This window comes from Lepeophtheirus salmonis, chromosome 13, assembly GCF_016086655.4.
Source record: "Lepeophtheirus salmonis chromosome 13, UVic_Lsal_1.4, whole genome shotgun sequence".
Taxonomy (NCBI): domain Eukaryota; kingdom Metazoa; phylum Arthropoda; class Copepoda; order Siphonostomatoida; family Caligidae; genus Lepeophtheirus; species Lepeophtheirus salmonis.
The window spans coordinates 9511125-9531628 of NC_052143.2; the positions used below are offsets into that span (position 1 = coordinate 9511125).

The window sequence follows — 20504 nt, forward strand, 5'->3', positions numbered from 1 at the left end:
TTTATAGTAATTTAATTAATGAGTTTCGATGTAACTGATACTACAAGTATGTATAATATCTGTTGCCTTATTTCATTTCTTGGAATTGTTCCTTCCCATTAATTAATGATTATTAGTCCACGGAAACTTATCCATAAAAATCATTCATAGAAAGTTTGTAAACATAATATTAATATAATTTTGTTTGCTTGATTCCATGCAAATAGTAACAGCTTCTTTGGTATGTTTGTCTGCTAGAAGTAAATAACAATACGACACGTCGTTCGTTACCTTAATTGAAAATATATCTCAAACTCTCTTGCATCGTACAGCTCATTAAAAGTCAACCAATTAACGTTCAGAACATTGCTAAGGGGAAAAGGAGTAGAAAATTGATAGTTGCAAATAAAATACAGAGTAAATTTTTATTTTAGTGTCGCAACGCCGTGAGGGCTACAGAATCCATACATTTCATAAAATTAAGGTTTAAGTTGAGAAGTCAAAAGCAGTCTTGACAGTCAATTTTTCAAAGTTGTACGGGGTAGTAAATCAACTTACATGCTGTGCTTCATTTAAATCTGAATGAAGTCAAATGAACTCGGACAGGGTAGGCATCAAAGAGAGATTTATTCAATATATATATACAAGAATATTATTTGTGAACTGTACGAGTGAGGCCAAAATGCCACGCATACATGTGAGATGTAGCTGCAGCTCATTTTTTCCGTTCCTTATTCACGGAGGACAATGTTGCTTTAGCAGACTCGGCAGATTTGGACTCATCTGACCACCAGATATTGTAGCCTAGGGGGTTTGAGGTCCGGTTTGGGGGGGGCAGATATTATTCATTAGGTCATTTAGAAGACTCATACCATGCTCAATTCGGAATGGTTTATGCTTTTAAGTCAAGAATGGCCTCTCCTCAAATCTCTTTGACATACGTCCAGCAGCGTTGAGAGTGTTTAGCTGATTTGAGGACAATCTATGAGCCCGGACTCATTTTCCATAAGCTTGCTAACCTTTTAGATGGTTTGGCAGTTGACCCCCAGTTTCTTGACGATGCCCAAGGTGTCGTGGATGGCGTGCATTGAAGTTGCAGTCTTCAACCTCTTTCTTTCCATCTTTCTCCAAAAGTAACATTGATTTGTATGCTATATTTGATAGATATTAACAGAAGCATTTTATAAACCATTTACTTCCGTATGTGGCTTATTCGATATACTATAAAAAAAAATCTTATATGAATAATAAATGAATAAGAAGAGCATAGAAACAGAACGAGGCTGGTAGATAAAAGGTTTTTTGTACGTTTTCAGTTAGTGTTGCATCAGAAAAGTGGACCACTTTTCAGTCAAAACACAAACTGGTGCATTTCAGTTCCTTCACATTTGTTTCATTTTACTAGATAGACAAAATTCCGGGTACGCTCAGTAGTAGTAAAAAATCATGTAAGTTTTTGAAATTATCCATTTGTGTAACTAATACACATTATAACTTGTGATAAAGACAAACACAACCGTTTTGAAGTAAAAAAAAATACAAAATGCACACCTTTTTCTTTTTTAAATAATTAAAAAAAAATTTTTTTTTATTTAAATCTTATTATTATTGATTAACGATACAACGACTTCAATGGAGGGGATATTAAACTTAAAAATTAAATATGATTCATAACTTTATTATCAAAAATATGTTTACCTGTTCTATGAAGACATATTTACATAAATTATGAATTGATTTACATAAATATAGGACTTTTAAGACAAGACAGTTTGAGATGCCCTATATATGTTATATGAGAACTTTGTTGAAATACCTTCAGTTGAAGTAAGTAATTCTACATGGTGTGTTCCTTCATAAATAAACCCCTAAAGTGGATGTTACCGAAGAAATGCTGAATAAAGACTATCAATTAAATCAATTTTTTTTTCAATATTGCCATTGCAACAAAAACCTACTAATATTTTTTCTGTACCTACAAAAACAAAAAAGTTATGGAGAATAATCTTCTAGAAAAAAATCTCGTGATAACTGGTTCATTTTTACAAATGTTGCAAAAATTACGAAATAAAATGTTCTGAAAATTAAAAAATCTGATTGACAATGTAAGAGTCTATAATTATATGTCCAAAATCCATCGTTTTGTGGAATTTCTTCTTAAAAAATTGAAATTTGACGTTTGACGAAAAAATGAGAAAAATGAACGGAAAATGAAAAATTATTCAGGAAATGAGAGATATTTGAGATAAACCTCCATTCTTATAGGTCAAATTTATATGCAAAGGAATCTCCAGACAAATTTCTATAAACTTTATTTAATTTTCAAATCCAATATTTGAAAGCTAATTGTTTATATTTACTATTTTTTCCTTTGATTATAGTTAACTGTAATTATTAATATATTTGAGCGTACCTTAAATAAAATAAATATATATTGAAAAATGTAACATGGATAATTAGATGTCATAGTTTGGTTACAAATGTAGCAATCAAAACCAGTCCAAAATACCGTGATGATGGCAAAAGCAACTTTCCTTCTATTTTCAACCCTTATTCCCAAAAGAAAAATAGCCTGAATTCATATATTAGTTAGCCCACTCTTCCTAAAAGAAGAATAATTCATAATTTAATTGTTTAAGGATTAAAAGCGATTTTTTTTAAATACCAATCTGGTATCAAACAAAGAATGGATGTCTTTTTGCTATAAAAAAGAAAAGAAGACCATACATAACAAGTACCTCTCTTTTATCATATAATTCATTAACACCTGTAGTACCCGGCATTTCCTTGAGTTATTAGGTGTCGACGAACAAATCTTGTGTCTTTAATCAAATATATTTTATTTATTAATATAGAGGATAACTCCCTCAGCTTTACTTTTTGTTCTTCATAATGGCACATTCAATGCCGACATATTTTGTAGCATGCCTACAATGTAGGTATGTTACAAAAGAGGGAGTACTCTAATCTTTTTTCTGCCCCACGTATTAAATTGCTTGAATATTTTTCTATTCATTAGTGGAAAAAATATATAAATTGATGGAAAAAATCCCTTTTTATAAGATGAAACAGTATGTAGTCGCTAATAAAATAAAAATGTAATGAACTGTAGATTTGCTTGGCAGTTTTAGAGCAAAAAATCAATCTTTCCATTTGACAGAGAAATTTTTGAAAAACCAAAGGAAGCTTGAGTATTTTTTTACTCGTTGGTAAAAAAAAATGTAAAAGTTGATTCACAGAATCAGTTTTTATGAAATAAAGACTTTTTTTAATCTTCAAATCGTCTTCAACGTTTGGGGCAAAAAAATGACCCATCTAATTAAAGATTTTTTAAACTTAAGGAAGCTGGAACATTTGTCTACTCATCAGTAAAAAAAAATTTTTTAAATGATAGATGGAATCAGTTTTTATGCTATGGAGAAGTTTGTAGAGGCTAATAAATTATGAGAGGAGTGTCATGTTTGAGTTATGTTCGTTATTTTCTGGTCACTGAACCTTGTACAATTCACATTTAGTAGATTGGGGAGAAAATCGTCCAAGAGGCATATTACAAGGTGCTGAGGTTCACCATACTGCTATGGCTCAAGGTCACCTACCCAGAGGACAACTATGTGTGGACCCGAGCTAGTATACCCTCACACAAACCGGCCAAATACCAGAAGTTCTGCGCCGACAACATGGCTTATTTTTGGCCCAAGGACATATGGCCATAATCTTCACCGGATTTGAACCCATTGGACTTTTCTGTGTGGGACACTTTGGAGAAGGAGACTAACTAGACATCTCATCCAGACATGGACTCCCCGAACGACGACATTGTGAAGGAATGGAACAATTCCTGCTATGTTTTCCACAGCCGTGTGGAGGCTGTAATTACTCCTGAGGACGGCTTTATTGAGTGAACATGTTCACAAAGGTCGTGTCTCAAAGTTTTGTTGTAAAAAATTAAAAAATTATTGACATTTTTCTAAAAATCAGTCATTCAGTCCGGGTCTGCTTCCGAACCTGTATATCCTAACTAACTGTATCCAAACATCAATTATATTTAATCATAAATAATATACATAAATACATTCTATATTAGTTTGAAAATTGAGGTACAATCATAGGAACTTGACTTCTTTGAGGTTTTTTGATGAAATAGTTCCAGTTTATATACTAGAGCAGGGGTTCACAACCTTTTACAACTGATTGGCAAAAAATTTCTGAAGCACACCTTCTCAAATAAATGAGTAAAAAACCTAATATGCCTCTGGGAAATATTGAGATCAAGCTCTGGTGGGATGGATAAGTGATTGACATACAGAATTGAACTCAAAGTTGTTTCCAGTTTGTTCCGTACCTTTAATTTTGTGAGAGTCACAATGAAAAACCTTAAATCACATAAGTAGGTGGTGGTGGGGAAAAGCAACAGAAATTTGATTGCCTGTTTTGACAGAGAGCTGTTATTATTATTATTTTATTTTTGAAGAGAGAAATCTATGTATAAAGTAATGAGAAGGGATTTAAAGCCAAAGAGGGACACTGAGGATTTTTTTGCAAAGTTATAAATATGAGTCCCTTTAGTACTCTGACTAGAATTGAGGATCAAAATCGTTGTAATTCCTGCCTATATCATTGGTTAATACATTTTGATTCATGTTTTTGTTAGAAAAGATATATTGGATATTGCTTTATTTTAGAAAACAATATTTAGGATCTTGATACAACTCATAAAACTGGACATTTCAATTATTTATAAAAAAGGCCAAACTATAAAATGAGGACATTTACCATAAATCTATTAAACAAAGGGGCAGAACACCTCTGTTGGCTTGAGCCAAGGACTATTAGAGAGAAGGATTAGAGATATAGTTGAGTTTGCTGTGGACTGTAGTCATTTAACTTATTAGTTGTGACATAATAAAAGTGAACCGATAAAAATAGGAAGAATTAAAACTGAATTGAATTTGAGGACTACAGTCAACAGATGTCTCAATAATGCATCCAGTTCCGTCAACAGACTTTTGGCTAAAGGACAATTTGCCGAATGAACATTTTGCCAAAAAAAAAATTACATTTATTGATTGTTTGAATTTAGGGTTTGAATTATATTATCATCAATAGGCGTTGTTCATATGCTTTATATCATATTGGTAAATTATTAAAGGTATACAATTATAAGGGATGGATTGTGCACAACCCGTGGGCAGGGGGTGTATCATAGTATATTACAATAGGTCCTTGGTGCTTAGAAACATGGTTGTGGTAGAGTTTAAAGAGCGTTTTCGCCCAGCACTTCACATCTACAACCTGAGGTCTGGTGTGCGTTTTGTGGTATTATGAAAGTTTCTCGATGCTGGGGGAAGTGGAGGTGGAAAAATTTAACTTGCTTTGGAGCTAATCAGTTCACCTGCACAATACCAAGGGCTAGAATATATTAAGACATATTAGAAGGGGCCCTTGCTATATAGAAACGTGTCGGCAGCAGAGTTTAAACCGTCGTTTATCCCAGCTCTTCAACTGCACGACCTTAGGGCCAGGGTGCATTTTGGGATAGTAAGAGGGTTCCTTGATGCTTGAGAAGCGGTGAAGGAAGAATTTAACTTACATCGGAGCACAGCAGCTCATTTACACAATTTGTGGGTTGGGATGTATCATAGCATATTAGAAAGGGTCTTGGTGCTTAGAAACGAGCTCGCGGTAGATTCGAACTACACTAGAAGCACATTTTACATTGTTGTGCTTATTAAATGATCATTAATTAATATAAAACAATACTAATCAAACTATCATTTTAAATTGAATTAAAATATTCAACCACATATATAAATAAATTTAATCATTTTTCGAAAAAATGTCCCAAATGGTCCATCGGCGAAATATGCGTTCGTTAAATTTCCCTTCAGCAAAATGTACTTTGGGCAAATTGCCCTTCGGAAAAATGTCCTTGCGCGTAAACATAATTCAGCAATAATGTTTTCGACCAATTACCCTAGAACCCTACAGTCTTTCTCTATATTTTTCCTGAGTAGATTAATTGTAACTTGAGTCTTACTGGTATAATTTTTCCAACAAAAGATATCGTTTTTTTATAATAACGAAATATGATTTTACTTTATCATCTTGAGTCATTAAGTTACAGGATGTACAAGCAAATTGTAGAAGTTAAGTGGAATAATTAGTTTTTACACACCGAATGTGGTCGCCCTTCTCTACTCATGACGTATGCTCAAATGTGAAAATCCAGTGTGGAATGGGCATGTTAAAAAAAAAAACCAAAAATCAACCTAGTAACCCTTAAGCTTTAAACCAAGTAGCTAAACGCGACCGTTACCCTAAGAAAATAATATGGCTAGTATTTTTTATATTTTTTCGCTAGATGTCGCTTTTCCTATGAATTTATTCATTTATTTATACTGAATACGATAACACGACGTGTTTTTGTTTATCAGTATCTTATATTATATCATATTCTAGTCTTTAAATAGTTATATATTTAGTTAATTATATTACTTTTAAATTATAAATAAATTATGTCCGTTGACAAGAATAATCTTTGGAGTCTTCGGATGTCTTAGTCTGTAAGGTCTGCAACCTGTCCTTCAAGGGAGCAGATGCTATTTTTGATCATGCGAAGACGCATTTTGAAGGGAACGAAAAAACGTTCGTTGAGCTCAATCTCTTCCAATAATTTCATAAGCATAGATTGTAAGACTATATTCCTGACTGTCGGCGACTTAGTCGAACATTCTCGGTTCCATATTTTGGAGGAGTATGATGAATTTTAGAATTGAACTACTCAAAAACATGGAAACCATGTAAACTAATCTTCCAGTAGGTATCATCCGACAATGGGAAGCAAAGACATACAGACCTCGTAGTGGTTAATTGTCTGGCAGAGTTCTTCTCTAAAATTACTCTTGATATGGTTTAAAGCTCATCCGTTCCCTTGAAAGACAAGTTGCAGAGTTGTCATGCCAACCATTCTCGAAAGACTCCCATACATTCATCTTATCACCTCACATAATTTATTGCTAAAATAACTAAACTATAGTTAATAGTTATTTATTAATGCTAGAATTAGAATATATTCAGTATTCTACTTTCTACACTTGTGACTCAAATCTAGCTATTTTATTTATACCCATATAGCTAGAGTTATTATTGTAGAAATAATAGCCAAATAGTGCCCCTAATGGATAAGAAAAGTAAATTCTGACCAAGACATTTCTCAACTGCTTATTGTTTTCGTGCTCGTTTCGTTACTTGGTTTAAAGCTTTAGGTAACCCTAACAATTTGAAGAATGCCTTGGAGGAGAGAAAAAATAATATTCATGACGTTTCATTAGATCAGTTAAAATCAGCTGTAACAAGAGAGGAAGGAAAAAAGCAAACAATGGCATTTGCTTGTATTACTCCGATGTTGATCCCCAATTCTACTTCGAGTCCAACGAGGACTTACAATTATAACACTGCAACAAATCCTTAGGGTTATGCTCCCTCTTTTATGAGCAAATACGAGCGTTCAAACAGGTTTTGAATATAATTGAATCTTTTTAAGATAGTAATTTAACTATTCATTAATTAAATAATAATGACAACTACACCAAGGAAAATAAAATTTGTTCACAAATTAACGGGCCAGCTAAAATACACATCGGATTTAAATGTATGCGTATCCTACTTATTCTACCTATAGTAGAATTAACGAAATACAGATCACGTGATCTTTGTTTTGCAACTTTGTTACTTATATAGCATTGGGTCACCCTAACTAATGTTTTCCATATTCAAGAATTAAAGAAAGAGGATAAAAACTTTGAAAAATAAAAAAACAAATGTTCAGATTACCACAAACAAAAATACTCTCAATCAAGAAAATACTTAAAATTAACAATTCTAAAATGATTAAGGATAAAAATTGCAGTGAGTGTAAACTCCACGTAAAATGAATCTTTATTAAAAATATGGCAACTCTGAGCGACAACGTATCTGTTGACAGAGATCACTGTATAAAATATGACCTGTTGGTATACAAAAATAAACCGAAACTTAACATAGTCACTCTGATAGATTGAATTATGTTTGAGAGGAAAGCAACTTAGCTGTCATGACATTTTATTAGATCAGTTCCAAGCAGTCGTGAGAACAAGGACTTATGCTTGCAACTCCCGAGCAAACCCACGTTGTTACTCTCCGTCTTTGATGAGTACACGCACTTGTTACCACTTATTACTTATGTTTATAAGTGTTATTTTCTCAAGAATTAAATAATAATGATAGAAGCTTTAGAAAATTTAAAAAAATTATATTTAGGTTGCAATTATGACTTTAGTGGCAATATTTGAACGAGACATAAAAAAAATCGTAGCTTTATCTACTTTAAGGCATTTGGGTATCATGCTAAGAATTATAAGATTTGGGTGAGTTGAATTGGCCTTCAGTCACTTAATTTTTTATCCTTTTTTTAAGGTTTTGTTATTTTTGGTTGTTGGGTACTGGATTCATAGTATTCTACGTCATATTTTATACAACTCTAACTGTAATTGAAATAAATATTATCCTATTCAACTACGAGTATTTTTGTTGTTGCAATTAGAAGAAGATTTTTTTATTTTCTAAAGCAGTAATGATTACTCTTTCATTATTAAGGAGGGATTATCTAAATATAAAGCGTGTTAGCTGCTAATATATAGTAACTCTGAGGATCAGTTGAAGTGTTATCATTGTGTTACTTCGAATAGAATTGAGGATAGACATCTTTGTCATTCCTGTCTATATATTTTTGCTTGGTAAGGAGTGGGATTTTTGTTTATTTCCTTCCTTTCACAGCTGATTGCACCTAATCTAATAAAACGACATGATTAATTAAAGATAAGCTGCTCTCCTCCCGAACATTATTCAAAGTGGGAGGGTGAACACGTTATTTTTTGGTTTCTTCTTTAATTTTTGTGGTGGGTCATATCTTTTACAACTATAGAGATCACTATAAGCATTTATGGTATGTGAAAAAAAAAAAAAAAAGAATCACAGCATGGTAGTCCAGACAATTTGAAGAATGTTTAGGAAGCTTATTTGGGAGTGAGTATTAAAGCATTAAACCCCTTTAGTGAGCATTAGTTTAGCTGCGAGTAGTTCTGAAAGGAAGGAAGTAAACAAATGTCCCACACCGTATGCAGCAAGGGCATAGGCAAAAATTAGTATGCTTCGACCTTCAATTGTACCCTGACTTCCAGAGGGACTTACTATTTTAACTCCTCGACAAATCTTCAATATTACTCTCCGTCATAGATGAGAGCACACACTTTCTACATGCCAACAACATCAACAAAACTCGCATGGGAAAAAATGCTAAGGATTTCCTACCCAAAGTAGTAAGGAGCTCCTTGCTCTCTGATAATTGTAATTTGCAAAATAGGGAGGAATAGTTAATACGAGCAAATATATTTTTTCTTAAACAAAGACATATTTTCTTAAGCTCTTACCAACATTTACTTTTTTATATAAAATACTCGCCGTTATTTAGCCAATATTCACATCCCTATATATATGAGCCTGGAAAAATATGCTCGCCCAAAAAATAACTGTATTTTAATTTAATTAATTTGTTACTTTAAGAACTTCAGTAACGCGTGCTCTTAGTTCAAAACATTAATTATGAAGTTCAAGGGGTACCATATCATTATAAGGATATAAAAATAGGAATAAAAGAAATATTTATTATATTATACATAGGTATGTATACCTGCATTTGTTATTGGCTAAGAATATATTATGTTCTTCTACATTAGTCGAGTAGACTTATTTTTAATTTTGGCTATAAAATAATACTTCCTTTTTTTTGTGTGTGGCAACAGTTCCTCCTCCAAACTACGTAGCACTCTTTTTTTATGTACTTAGGCGTGCAATTGCTCCAATAAAATATAAGGCGTGCGAGAGTGTATACAGCCTACAGCCCACATAGAACCCAACAATATGTATGCTGCATAGTTATTCATTTCAATGAATTAGGAAATATTGACTTTTTTCGTATAGAAAAGTTACTACTATGTCGGCGGAGAAAAAGGGCTACAAGGTCGAACTCCGGACCTTTTTGAAATGGAAAAAGGATAAGATTCTGGGATTTGAAATCCGATCTTGTGGCAGTCGAATGTACGTAGTGAAGATATGGTGCAAGGTATGCAAAAAACACATAAGTGAGCTCAAGTCTCGTCCCGAGTACAGAGGCAGTGTTCGAAGCAGCATCCATGCATTTGCTGATGGAACGACTTCTGTGACTAAACATCAGGTGGATAGACATTTGGCGGGAACTGTACATGCTTGGTCCTTGGAACTAGAGAGATTAGAGCCCATAGAGGTGAGCCTCCCCACAACCCATTTCTTATACAATAGACAGTAACAATAATATGACATTAATGTTTTCTTTTTTTATTTAGCGTCAAGTCGTTGACTTTAGTTTAGAAGAAAATAACTTTATAAATTATAAAATTTATAAAAAGTATCCCAAAAAAAATTTAATGATCAAGGTATGTAATATTACAGAATGTTCAATATTAATCAATAAGGAGTGCTGGATGGTTTCTTTTAGGGGAAAGGGACAGGGGATGGGGTGTGAATTTATAAACTGATAATTTTTTAAGTATTAATGTATAAATGTTATAATAATTTCCCCACTCCCTGACTTCTGACATTTCTGTCAATATTTTAAGTAACCAGTGGTTTTTTTGTTTTTTTTTCATGGGACACAGACTGAAGATGGCGTCCCTTTGCCAAATGAATCTTTTCAAAATGTAAACGGTCAGTTCAAATTAGTTACAAAGGAGAGTAGCTTAAGTGATGTGGAATCAGCATATCAATTGGCTCTTACTTTAAAGGTCCCTATGAAACTTCTGTATGTCACAAATCGTAGGATATCGTTTATCACGAAAAAACGTAAATATAGTCATTAATAATTAATAATCTTAATATCTTGATATATGTATACCAAACGTGACTATTCTTTTTTATTTAGCTCGAGAAACTGCAATGAGGAAACTTATAGGATTCCTTGGAGAAGCTGTTCGTGAAACAATTTCCAGTTTTATTAGTGAAGCTAATTTTATGTCAATCTATATGAATGAAATTAATGACAAAGTTCTCATTACTTGTCGTACAATGAGAGAAGGTGTTCCTAAATGTTATGTCGTCGATGTCATTGAACCCAGTGAACTAGAAGGAGATTCAAAAGACATTTTGGACGTAGGGATAAGGGATATATTCCAACCTAAACATAGCAAACTCAAAATTACGGAGGAAGATTATCATTATAAGTTCATTTCTTTCGTCGGTGATGGAGGAAAAACGGACAAAGAGCTTATTAATTCTCTTCTATTGAAGTTAAAAAGTGGTCGAGGATGGCTACTTGGATCTAATCAATCTATTCATCGAGTAGAGTTGGCCTGTCAAAAATGTTTACTGAATCCTAAATTTAAAACTGTCGAAACCCTATATTCCTCAATATATGACTTGCTTAGCCAATCCAATCGATTTAGAGAAGAATGTATAGTGACTGCCAATATCAATAATGCCAATTACTTGGATGATATTCCTAAAATGCAAACAGATCGCTTCATTGGAAACCGATTGTCGTGTTTATATCAACTTATGCATAACTGGCCTACTTACGTCATTGCTTCCGAAAGGTCCTTTTCGAGTTCAAATCCTTACAATCCTAAGGTAAAAAGCAAAATTTCAGTCATTCTTGATCGACTAAAGGATTATGAGTTGGCTCTTAAGTGTGCCTGCTATCTCGATATTCTGGAAAAGACGTCTCTGCTTTCGACAGTTTTTGAATCTGAAAGAGTTCTGCCAAATGAAGTCAAGTTATCCATCAACAAGACTATTATGGATCTTCAAGACTTGATAAACCCAGTTATGTCTCCACTTGAGGCGTCAATGAGTTATTTGCAAAGGTAATTTTTTTATTGATATACGTATGATGTAACTTTCCATTCTAATATGCTGTAAACATTGAATTGATTCATTATTATTTTATAGGTATACGAACGTAGAAGTGGGAGAGGATAATAAAATGATATCCATCAGACAAAGAGTTAACTGTGAAGAACCTCAAATAATTTCATCAGATCTTTTAAATATTCCTATAAAATTTGATATGTCAAGCTTGAAGTCATCAATTGAAGACATGAAGGAGGAGAACTTTCAAATTTGTACCAGGGTTGCGTTGGATATCATGGAGGTTCTCCAAGAATATGAAAAAGAGTATTATAATGATGTTTATGACTTGATGGAATGGATGGATCCATCCAAGTGGAAAGACGATCCTACTTATGGGAATGATGAACTTGTCAAACTAAGCAAATATTTCGCAGAACCCTTAAAACATGCTAGCTTTGATTCTGCATGTTTGTTGACTGAATGGAGCGCTTGTAAAACCCTGATCAAATCAAGATATTGTGAATTTGCTTATTCTAAACTAATTTGGGAGTTTATACTTTCCAATGAAACAAAGAAATTCCCTAACTTTTCATTGATTCTTCAAATTATTCAAACTCTCTCATTGTCAGGCTTGGACGCTGAGAACCACTTTAACAAGTTGGTTGAGACTTTGAAGAATGCAGACTCAAAAATAGAACCTCCCATTTTTTCTGAACTACTCACAATTTCTTGTAACGACAGCAATTGGACTTCGATGGATCGTAAAGATATAATAAGACTTGCATATCATAAATATTTGAATAGTAGACTAGCATTCCAAAGTGAGGAGGATCATAAAAATCATTTCTCGGATGACGATGAAGATGACGATGATGATGAGGATATGAGTGATGGCGAGTCTATGAACACCAAGGAAATATTACCCGATTAATGTTAGTTAGTAAAGAAATATTGACGCCATGTGTTCTGTCTACGTCATGAGCATGAAGGTTTATTGTTATGTAATAGCCCCCCCCCCTCAAATTTGTACCTGATTCCGTATTATGATTTGCATATATGTATAATAGTACTTGTATATTCTCATCAATAATTTATTGTATAAAATACTTTTAATTTTATTATGTCCACTCAAATTAAATCTAGTGCAGATGCACACTCAATATACATACTATAAAAGATTCTTTAATTAATATACCAAAGATTATAAATGAAATTTCGCTTTATTGTTCAGAAGTGTTAAAGATATATTATACACGTACAGTCAAATTGCCCTTAATTGATAGATAGATCTCCTGAGGTTGAACATGTAGTCATGAAGAGTTAAACATTGTTTAGAAAATTATGTCTTATTAAGTTAAATTTTGATACATTCTGACGTCATGTTTCCACATTGACTAATTACTGTTTTATAGAGCGTATTGAAAGAATATAATATATAAAGAACAAGTACTGTTTTCCTTGATAAAGAACTAAAAGAAAAATACGGGTAGTTTTGATGAATTTGTCGTACGTTAAACAGCAGAAATGCAGGTCAATAACTGATTATATGTATTAAAAATATCTACCTCAGTCTCCTGTTTATCAGAGTTAATAGTTATTATTATTTAAAAGTTAAGCAATATAATTTCTTTTTTATTAACATATCTTCATCTAAAAAAAGATCGACACACCTTTTTGCTGATCTCGTGAATCTTTTCTTATACGCTCAAGAATGCTTAAATTCCTACAGATCTTCTAGAGAATCATCGTATACTTCTACATATATATGTAGTTCCATAAAACGAAAAAATAATCGACTGAAGATCCAGTGAGGAACAAAGAGAGTTCTCATCCACTACTCCTTCATTGAAGTTCTTGAGTCTTTTTCTCCTAAGGTCAACTCTGCTTCGTCTCCTACTTTAAGAAAACTATTGCATTGATTAGTGTTCTTGATGTATATAATGCAGAAATAACTCATCTCAATCACATTGATATCAATTCAATTTTTAAGGTCGAGTTTGAGATGTATTTTCTATATGGATAATTATATAACTAGACACTTTAAGCCTTAACCCTGATGTGTGATTTCTTTAATACATGTGAGTCTCTTTTGTGATTTGAAAACAAGTGGAAGATGATTCTGGACTCTTAAAAATAATGTGCCTCTCCTTTCTTGATAGTTTTGTCTGCAAAGAATTGTCTATTTTCCTATTGCATATAAATAGTTATTGTATCTTGCATCAAATCATTCTATACTTGTATTATTGCATTGAAGAGTTACACAAAGAAACACTGTGATGAAAAATACAGTGAGGAACAATGAAATTTATCATTCTCCACCCAAAAATACTTCATTGAAGCTCTTGTGTTCAATGCTCCTAAAGTAAATTCTTACATTAAGTAAACTTTTTCCTTGATAAGAGTCCTTTAGTGTCGTTAATGACCATAACGCACGAATCACTACAAAATAGTATCTATCTCGAATAACAATTCCATTTATAAGTTTGTATTCGTGCTGTACTGCAAATATGGACAATGATACATCTTGAACACTTCAAGCCTCACTCCCAATTTCCTTAGTACTCCTTCGACTATTTTGCCTTTAGAAAACAAATAGAAGATAATTTTAAACTCTTAAAGATAGTATGCTCCTCTTTTCTCCATATTTTGGTCTTCAATGCAATTTTTCAATGACTTATAAATAGATATTGGGAATTTTTAAGCAACCATGTGCTTTAAAAAATATAAGTGACTTCTGAACTTTAATATATTTCGGTTGTAATATCTGAATGTCGTTGTAATTTGCAAACTAATGGAGTCAAGAATCTTCTTTTAAACAGCTAAACTAAAAGTAAAACATATTGGAATATTACTCTCGTAAATCAACGATCTTTATAAAATTAAATAAATTACTAAATGTGTGCCACACGAGCTAATTATAAGTTGATTGAAATGTATCAAAATGATAATACGATTGTTTGAGTATTAATTGAACAAATACAAATAATTACAACATCAATTTATTCTTCTAAATCCCATATTTTGATCCGAGGACAATAATTATACAAATTTCATTAAGTACATTAAAAACTTAAATTTGATTTGCGTAAAATAAATATATTAAATTAAAAGCAGTACTTGGATAATCATGTAATAATAATATTATAGATTACTAAATCATAACACCATGCAATTAAAAGAAGGTTTTGGAGCGCCCGCAGGCTGAAACTCATATTCATTAATGTTGTTTAATCCGTAAAACAACAAATAAAAGCATTAAATCTTTCAACGGACATCGGTTTGGTCTTTAAAGCCTTTTAAAAATCAAGTTTTTAGGGTATAACTACGATTCTGATATATGACAAAATTAATAAAAAATGTATATAACCTCCAGCAAATGCATTAAAATGAAGGACCTTACTTAAAAGCTAATAGCTTTTTTATATCAACCCTTTTGAGGTGAAGAAATATTGCACTTTTAAGTTGCCATAATTTTTTGTAAGAACAAATAGATGATAAATTGATGGATTTAATTAGGAAAGGGCTATATTGGAGGTAAGAAAAAACTAAGTATAGCGATTAGAAAAGGAAAAACGGTTTATGTGTCTGCTTCTTCATTATTTAATATGTTATAGGGGTGTTAAGATGTCGTTTGAATGGAAGAATTCTTGCCTGTCTTTGTTGTGAATTGATTTCAAAATGTACAATAAAATAAATATTCAAGAATTAAACATAATTAGGATATTTTTTCTGGCTTAATTCTATTTGAAATGTAGAAGCTCTCCTTTATAGCAGTAATTAATTCTCTCCTCCCCCAAATTATGTAACAGGAAGCTAATATTTACAAAGATCTTAATCCAGTAGTACCAAATATTTCGCTCCCGCCTTCTCCTCGCGCTTTTACACAAATCTCATCTCTAGTTATATCACAATGTACAAAGTATATAAACGACGACCTCCTGATGAATTTCTGTACAAATTAACGATAATATATTTTTTTCTTCTAGGGCGCTGAGATTAATATTACTATATAAAAAACTGGATTTCACTCCTCGAACAATTTACCCCTCTATTACAACGAATAGAAACCATACAACGAATTTTTCAATTTTTCTTTATATAATCATACAAAACAAACAAAATTATTATTTTAACTAAATGACATAAAAAGGTATTAATGATGTATTTCACTACTTTTGATATTATCACTTAAATTTATTTAAACTTTATTATTATTTCATTGAAGATTTGGAAAACCTGCAGTCTAATTTATGCTACGAAAAATATGTCTGAGACTAAGAATCAAAAAAATCTCCTTCGGATCTCTTCGTCTACAATGTATTACTAGGGATGGAAATCGCGTGTATTCTGGGGAGGTAAAAATAAAAGTTATCGAAAATCATCCCGGTAACCCTGGAAATTTGAACAAGGACATTGGCAAGAATTACTCCCCCGTCCAATTCTACTCTGAGTCCATCAATAACTTTTATATTATAACTTATTAAAAAATCCTCAAAGTTACTCTCTGTATTTTATGATCAAACAGAAATGTCCAATCAGGTTTTGAATATAATTGAATATGGTAATAAAAAAAATCACTACTCAGGAGTTAAATAATCAGAGATGAAAATAATTCTATTCACCGCCATGCTAAAAAAAAAACTGAAAATAAACGTGGTAACCCTGAAAATTTGAAAAATATTAGCAGTCATGACGTTTTATTAGATTAGTTATAAGAGGCGTGGAAAGGAAATAAACAGAAATCCTACAACTTATCTAATAAAAAAATTGGCAAAAACTACTTCAAAACCTATTCTAAATTCTAGTCTTAGTCCAAAAATAGCTTTTTATCGTAACCATAATAATAAATTTCCGAACCCTGTTGTATATCTAAAAATGGTTGTATTATTGATTCATTATCTTACTGTGTTTTTATCAAAGTTGAATTAATTACCATAGGTTCAAATTTGAGAAAAGTCCTAGATCATTTGTGTCCTTACATTGTAATGCTCTCAATAAAGGCATAAGAAGAGTTGACGATATGAATCCTTTCAATATTAAATTGCCATATCCTCTAAATATTAAAATTAGCCTCTTAATTGCAAAATTTTTATTGCTAAGAATCGGATTCAATATTATGTAGGGCGTCAAAGAACAATTCCTTCGTCATCATCAAGACCCAAAAAAATACAACACAAACTGTTTAAATGTATAATTGCAATGGAAATTTCCAAAGTTTGATTAAAAAGTAAATATGCACAATTTAAAAATAAAAACTTAAGACAATTTTATAGCTAGCTTGTAGTCTTTCTGAATGTAAGATAAAATAAAAATATTATTTACATTGGTATAAAATTTAATACGTATATTATAGATAACTTAATTTTTTAAAGCACATTTATTATAAAACTCATTCTATCTACAATTTCAGCATTACTAACTTTTCTTATGATGAATTCTAACATGTTATATATAAATAAATATAACAATTACATTATAGTTTTTAACATTAAATTTAATTATATAATTGTTATATTTCAATATTAATTTAAATTCCTCTTTCTCCTATAATTAAGGAGAAAAAGTCTAGACTTTTGTGAAGGCTTCTAGATTTTTCTCATGTGGGAACTCTGGTTTTGGGATCCAAGCCTTTAGAAAATTCCTATTTCAACAACATAAGAAAAGCCGTATTCAAGATGATAATTTAAAGCTTTATTCAAAGAATATAATTGAATTAAGTCCAAATGCTTCCAATCTTATCCCTTATATTAACAAGATACATGACTCTTGAAATGTCTTACTCCTTATTGATAGATATCCAAAATGTGTCAAATTCATCGCACTTTATACTGGGAAAGTGATTCCTACTCGCTATGCCTTCACAAAGTCAATGGAGTCCCAAAGTAAACTAGTGTTGTGAAAGATTAAGAAATAACTTCTAGGAAATAGTAATTTTCTTGTCTTAAACAAAACTGTAATCCATGACTCCAGTGTTGATTGGTCCTCTGCAAGGAGTTTTTTTATTGTACAACTTATTAAAAAAAAAAAACTGTCAGAATCCTTTTAAAAAAATTTCTAATAATATTGCATGTCAGTAGTCATGCTCATGGTCTGAAAATAATAGTAACACTTTGTTCTAATTACTTTGCAAATACCATCACTCTTGTCTCTGAAGTAAGAATTTATTCATTCATTATGGTGATTGGCAACGATTGAATGCTAGGGTGAGCAATTCGATTCAGTCTTAAAAGTATGGATGAAACAGAGATGCAATCAATAGCAATTATGTTTTCAATTCATTACATATAAAACCTTTGTTCCAGGGAAATTTGTACGCAAAACGTTAATGTGTCAGTACACATTAAATGATACCAAAGCGCCTTTACTTTTAGGTTATCATCAATAAAACCAACATAACTCACATGAATTATTTACCATCTGTATTATAGATCCTCTTAATATTCCATGAATGATTATTCATAATCAGTACTAAATATTTGAATCCCCCCTTTCAATATACACTCTATATCGCCATCATTTATTAGTACACATTTAAGTAGTGCGTACTTTGTTTATAAACTAATATTTGTAAACAACACTCATGCCTTATTATAAGCATGTTTCATTAAATATTTCAAGTTTGATTAATTGAATGTTTAAACTGTATAAAACAATTTTCTCTTGCTTTGGCTTATTGAAATTTCTCAAAAAATGTCACATAGATCTTATTTCACAAGAAATATTTAGATTAGTTATGTATTAAATATCAAAAATGAAGATGTTTATGTAAATGCATTAATAGTTTTTTAGATTGTTCTAGGATATTATGGACAAAATGAAAGAGGGAGAGTCATATCCCTTCTAAGATTTTCTATATCCTCCTCTCCCGCCTGACAATTAACGGCGCTAATAGAGTGACACCATTGAATTACCCCTCCAAGTTTAAAAATATTAACTGGACCCTTGTAGGATAGGCTGTAATATTATAAGAATTACAATTAAATTTTAATACATTTTGGAAATCGTTTTTTTTAATAATAAAAAACATTGGATTTTTTTTTATTAGACATAACTGAATTGCATTAAAAAAAACTGAGACCCACTCATGTTTATGTCGTAATAATTATTGTAACTTTGAGAAACAGGAAATCCACTGACAACAATCACTGGAACGTCCGCAGGATAATACATACATATGCATTGTTATTTTTATTGATTTTTTTGGATGGGGGGGAAGGGTGTTTGGTTTTGAATCTTTTTTTGAACACAAAATTCAATTTTTTTTTTTCCAAAAATTTGATTTTTTCAAAACAAAAATCAAAAATCCACAGAATTCGACAAAAAATTATACTTTTTTGATTTATTTTTCGAAAATCCATAACTATTCTTAAAACAAAAAAAATTAGACAAACATATTAAATATCCACACTTGCTCACTGAAAAATTTCAGATATAAAATTTTTGTTGAAAAATTTCAAATATTAAATTTTCAAATAAAAAGTAATCATTCCTTAATTTGGGAGGGGGCTACAGCCCTTGTGGACGCCCTGAATTATCAATGATGCATAAAATATTTCTTGTTAGTAACTATAAATAATAGAACCCGAAAATTAACACGGTAATCCAGATAATTTAAAGAACGTTTCGAGGGAGAGAATCATAGCAGTCAATACGTTTTATTAAATGAGCCCCAAACACTTTTGAGATCAAGGAAATAAATATAAATACGAGTGGCGTTTAAAAAGTAGGTGCAAAGTCCGAGAGATGGCACTACTTGTGCGTATCGAGGTTATGTTTTAGTTAGTAGAATCTCTTGGAAGAACGCACACCAACTTTCAGCCAGATTGGTCTATTTCTGTATGTTTGCCATTCGTTTGAGTCGAGGAAGTAGAGTGATTTTCAAAAATATGAACGAAAAATAATTTTGTGTGTTGATTAAACATTACTTTATGAAAGACAAAACGCCGCAGGAGACTAAAAAGAAGCTTGATATGTATTATGAGGGCGTTAGAACAGTTAATAAGTGGTTTCAAATTTTTTTGAGAGGTCATATGTGCACAAGCGATGCTGACTGTTCTGGACGCCCTGTTGAAGTAACTACTCTATAATTTATTGATAAAATCCATGATATGGGGATGAATGACAGAAGAGTGAAGGTCCGTAAGATTGCTGGTGCTGTGGGCATCTCAAGTAGGACCCTTACTTCCCTTAATTTTTTTGACCACAACTGTTGAGGTGTGAGCTGGAAATTGTTGTAATGGAAAAGGACCTTTTATGGCGCATCATGGACAATTTAACTTGCAAGTCGATTTTAAAAACGGTCCAATGACGATGAATAATATGCACCTATTACAGTTTTACCCTTTTTCAGATAGGGAAAAGACTGACCCCATAATCTTTCCGGCCGATTCCTTGATTCAAAACGAATGCCCAACAAACGAAATAAACAGATCTGGCTAAAATTTGGTGTGTATTGTTCCAAGAGATGCGACTAACCAAACATAGCCTCGATATGTGCCAGTAATACAATCTCGCGGACTTTGCACGGCCTTTCAAACGACCCTCATATAGAGGTGTATAAAATATATCCTAGTACGGTGCGATTACTCAAATAATCCTTAATTACA

At 31.8% G+C, this 20504-nt stretch overlaps 1 protein-coding gene and 1 long non-coding RNA gene across 2 annotated transcripts; one reads left to right on the plus strand and one right to left on the minus strand.

The window, feature by feature from the left end:
- The first annotated feature begins 8492 nt into the window (after positions 1-8492).
- On the plus strand, positions 8493-13111 carry LOC121127579 (uncharacterized). Its single transcript, XM_040722991.2, has 5 exons — positions 8493-10318; positions 10398-10487; positions 10710-10893; positions 10973-11912; positions 11998-13111. The coding sequence occupies exons 1-5, from the start codon at positions 10010-10012 to the stop codon at positions 12827-12829; spliced, it is 2355 nt and encodes a 784-aa protein (XP_040578925.1). The 5' UTR covers positions 8493-10009; the 3' UTR covers positions 12830-13111.
- On the minus strand, positions 13100-14930 carry LOC139907057 (uncharacterized). The gene is made up of 2 exons (XR_011783370.1): positions 14791-14930; positions 13100-14722 (listed from the first exon to the last, which is right to left on the minus strand). It is a non-coding gene; the product is annotated as an uncharacterized lncRNA (long non-coding RNA).
- Between the last annotated feature and the right edge of the window lie 5574 nt (positions 14931-20504).

Bases quoted from the DNA above. Each gene is read 5' to 3' on its own strand.
- LOC121127579 (XM_040722991.2), top strand. From the start codon at position 10,010: ATGTCGGCGGAGAAAAAGGGCTACAAGGTCGAACTCCGGACCTTTTTG. The intron at 10,488-10,709 runs GTATGTAATATT...CATGGGACACAG, and splicing joins AAAAAAATTTAATGATCAAG to ACTGAAGATGGCGTCCCTTT. The intron at 10,894-10,972 runs GTAAATATAGTC...TTTTTTATTTAG, and splicing joins ATCGTTTATCACGAAAAAAC to CTCGAGAAACTGCAATGAGG.